Source organism: Mustela nigripes, chromosome 4, assembly GCF_022355385.1.
Source record: "Mustela nigripes isolate SB6536 chromosome 4, MUSNIG.SB6536, whole genome shotgun sequence".
Lineage (NCBI taxonomy): Eukaryota > Metazoa > Chordata > Mammalia > Carnivora > Mustelidae > Mustela > Mustela nigripes.
Window position 1 is genome coordinate 178,451,424 of NC_081560.1, and position 3,370 is coordinate 178,454,793.

The following is a 3,370-nucleotide window of genomic DNA, read 5'->3' on the forward strand; positions in this document are numbered from 1 at the left end:
AAATTAAATTAACCCAAGAGGTCATTTATTATCTCGACCAGGTCAGGACTTTCATTTCAATGTAGGGCACAGCCCGTCCACCTCTTCCTCACTCAAGGACTAGGGTCACCAATGGAGAGGGAACATTCTAATCTCTCAAAGTGAGAAACACAATTTCTACTTATATCTCTCTCCATATATATATGGTAATATGTCATCAGTATAAAACATGGATTATACACTTATGGAAATTATCTACAAAAAAAAGTAAAAGAGACTAGGCAAACCCCATATAAATCAGTGACGATGGGACTGGGGAATGTTAGTTCCAGGAAGAAACTTCCAAACTGAGCCAATCTGTTACATAAAGGCTGCTTGATGATCCTTCTGAGGTCAGTGATGATGCTGGACAGCTGTCCTCTCTTCACAACATCCTGCCACATAAGCTGATGTTGTTGCACGATGAAAGCCCTTCAACACACACAGAGAAATCATCCCGGATTCTGTAATATGGACCCGCATTTACCTAACCTACAACCTAAAGATGGTCTGGAAGGATGACAAAAATCTGTCCCTGTAGGATTCCATTTCCAACATGCTGTTAACAAAGAAGGTGAGGAAGAGTTGCCGGTGAATGGCGGGAGCCATGACACCCATCTTTTTCACTCATTTATAATGTTTTTGAGGAAATAGCTAAGAACTTCCCCTGAAGACACGTGTGCTGGTCTTCCTGGGTTTTCCTGTCTCGGGCTGTTTGCTGACAATGGCACCCCAGTGGGCCAAACCCCAACACTGATATGAAAAGGAATACTGCAGGCAGAACAAGGGGAGGAAAATCCTACATCATATACCTTTCCACCAAGCTCATTTTCAGTGCTTTCTGACCACCACGAAGTAAGAAGGCAACTTGGAAAAGACAAGACTTTCAAAGACCAGGTACTGATTGGTGCCGGGCCCCGCAACACATCTCACCAAGCAATTACCGTCTTACCCTGGAATGGACAGTGTCTTCCTAAGGGTATCATCCTGCTGATGAGTGTGATGAAATATGGAATGATGGGTGTGTGTGTCCCTCTACTCCTAGGTGTACGTAAAACCCGTTGCCGGCAGACTCCTCTGTCAGACCCAGGAAGGAGAGCATGAAGAAAACACGAGGTAAAAGTCCTCAGAATAAACCACGGTGCCGATTACAAACAATGACTAAAGTCATGGACTCTTGGGCAATTTTCTTACCGAATAGTGACTGGTTTGGGGAACTCAACCAAAACTGTCAATAACCACAGTTGACCTTGAGTGGGAAACTGTCAGTGCTTTTTAATAAGTGTGGCGAGGAGAGTTCCAATCACAGCACAACAGAACTTGTCTCAGAGCTAATGCAGTCTGTAGTCAGTATATCCTAGAGCACTATTATTCCATTAGGAAAATTACAGTTGGAAAACATTACATTTTAATTCCCCATGAGTAAACCGATAAGTAACTGTAAAATCATCACTGGAAGAACATGGAAACAGGCAAGCATAACAAAGCTACAGAAGGGTAATTATCTCCAAATTTAGGAAGTACATTGATTTCCCTGCCTACCCGCGTCTTCGAGCCTACGCTTAGCACACGTGCAAAAACGAAACACAACCACTAACATTATTACTATCATTTTCTTTTGCCCTTAGGTGAGAAACACCTGACAGCTACATGCTGAGCCACGCTAACAAAACTAAACCTTCCACTTTCTTTAATAGTAAAATTACCATTACTGAATCATTGTCATAAAAAATGCATTCAAGTACATTACCACTTATTTTAAATAAACACCAATTTGGAAACAATCAACGTGGAAAAAGCTGTATAAGTTTTTTTTTTTTCTTTTTTAAAAATCCCTGATTACATTTCTATTTATTTACTGTGGTAGACTGAAACGTATTTTTAGAGACTAACTACCACTTAATTTCTTTAAGAAAACACACAAACGCACACAAGAAACCTGTGTAATGTAGAACAGCAGTGAAGCAAGAAAACTGTGTGCTTATTACTTCTCGTCACTGTGCAGAAGAAATCGCGACAAATCGCGATAAACCATGGTACTGGTGCTGCTCAGTATGGGAGAAAACACGAGGAGCTCCGAGCACAGGGCACACGGTTTACTGAGATAGCACCTGATGAAATCCAAGGCTGGGACTTTCCCCTCCATTCTACATTTGGGCCACCAGCGCATTCCCACCGGGAATGACTTTGGACACAGTCACTGGTGCACATGCCCCGTCCCAGAGCTGACAATGCATGCAATTAGCCTGGTCTCTGGGAGGGCTGGTTTGATGTCTGTAGCTCCTGAATTTGAAGCTTATCTCGGTATATCCTAGAAAGTGATCTGTACACCACGGTGCCTCACAATTTTCACGCTGCTCCAGTTTCTCTCTCCAAAGATCAGACCGAAAACAGAAGCTGCTTTGGGGAGAGGGGGTTTTAAATCTCCTTAAAGTTGGACAGTTCTACTCATCCACTCATCCACAGCCCTGCAGACTTTCAGCCGTACATTTGATGAGTGGTATGCACGTTACCTAAAATGACAGACACCCGAATTTTCTGTGACCTTCCAGAAGAAGTCACACTTAACACAGTAATTCGAAAAAAATATCTTATCCCTAGGAAGAAAAACAAAACCTACAGAGGATGTGTATTTTGCTGAGCTTACTTATGTTTATAGGTAAATTACTTACAAAAGTGACACCAGAAAAGAACCTGCATTCTGAGTACAGTGACAAGAACAGAATGTCTACGGCGCTTGCCAACACACCAGAACGGATCGCTTGCCAACACCCCTCCGGGAAGGGTCTGTACACCCATCAGCCCTCTGGGGTACGGATCAGCAGTGGGAGCTGTCTGTGTCTCTCGTTTTCTCAATGCCGTCTTCTTTGTGTTCCGGTTTTATTTCCTCTTCGCCATCCTTGCGTGCAGTGGAATCTTTTTCAGTGACCTGGTCTTTGGTTTGGGGTTCATGTGTGGAAACAGGATCTAAAACTACAACGGGTCCCGCTCGCTGCTCATGGCCCGAACTCTCGCTCCTGTGTCCGGTGTTACTGAGAGGCCTGGAGGAAGAACAGTTACACAAAACAATAAAAAACAGCAAATATTTGGCTTTCATATTCCTGGACTCAGACCAACCAAAAAAAAAAAAAAAACCCAAATGCTCTAAGTCTAATTAACATGCACAAAGTGGTCTTTGAGGTGCCAGCCATTAAAAGAAAAAAGGAGCTATTAGATGACATTAGGAGCGCGAGGCCAGAAGAAAGAAGGCGGAAAAAGTCAGAGCAATTAACTACGGAAGTGTTAAAAAGCCAAACGCACCTACCTGTTAATTACACACTCTTCTCAAGAAGTGCAAAGCTCCTGGGTGCCC

At 43.1% G+C, this 3,370-nt stretch overlaps 1 protein-coding gene across 3 annotated transcripts in view; it reads right to left on the reverse strand.

Annotated features, from left to right (window-relative positions):
* Nucleotides 1-1,268: 1,268 nt before the first annotated feature.
* Nucleotides 1,269-3,370, reverse strand: part of SHTN1 (shootin 1) — a 103,262-nt gene continuing 101,160 nt past the window's right edge. For 2 of the 3 annotated variants that reach the window (XM_059398677.1, XM_059398676.1), the window contains one exon: nt 1,269-3,059. In XM_059398677.1, the coding sequence (XP_059254660.1) occupies nt 2,837-3,059 (223 nt within the window). In that variant the 3' untranslated portion in view covers nt 1,269-2,836. The remainder of the gene's footprint in view (nt 3,060-3,370) is intronic. The other variant, XM_059398679.1, reaches the window with a different exon arrangement.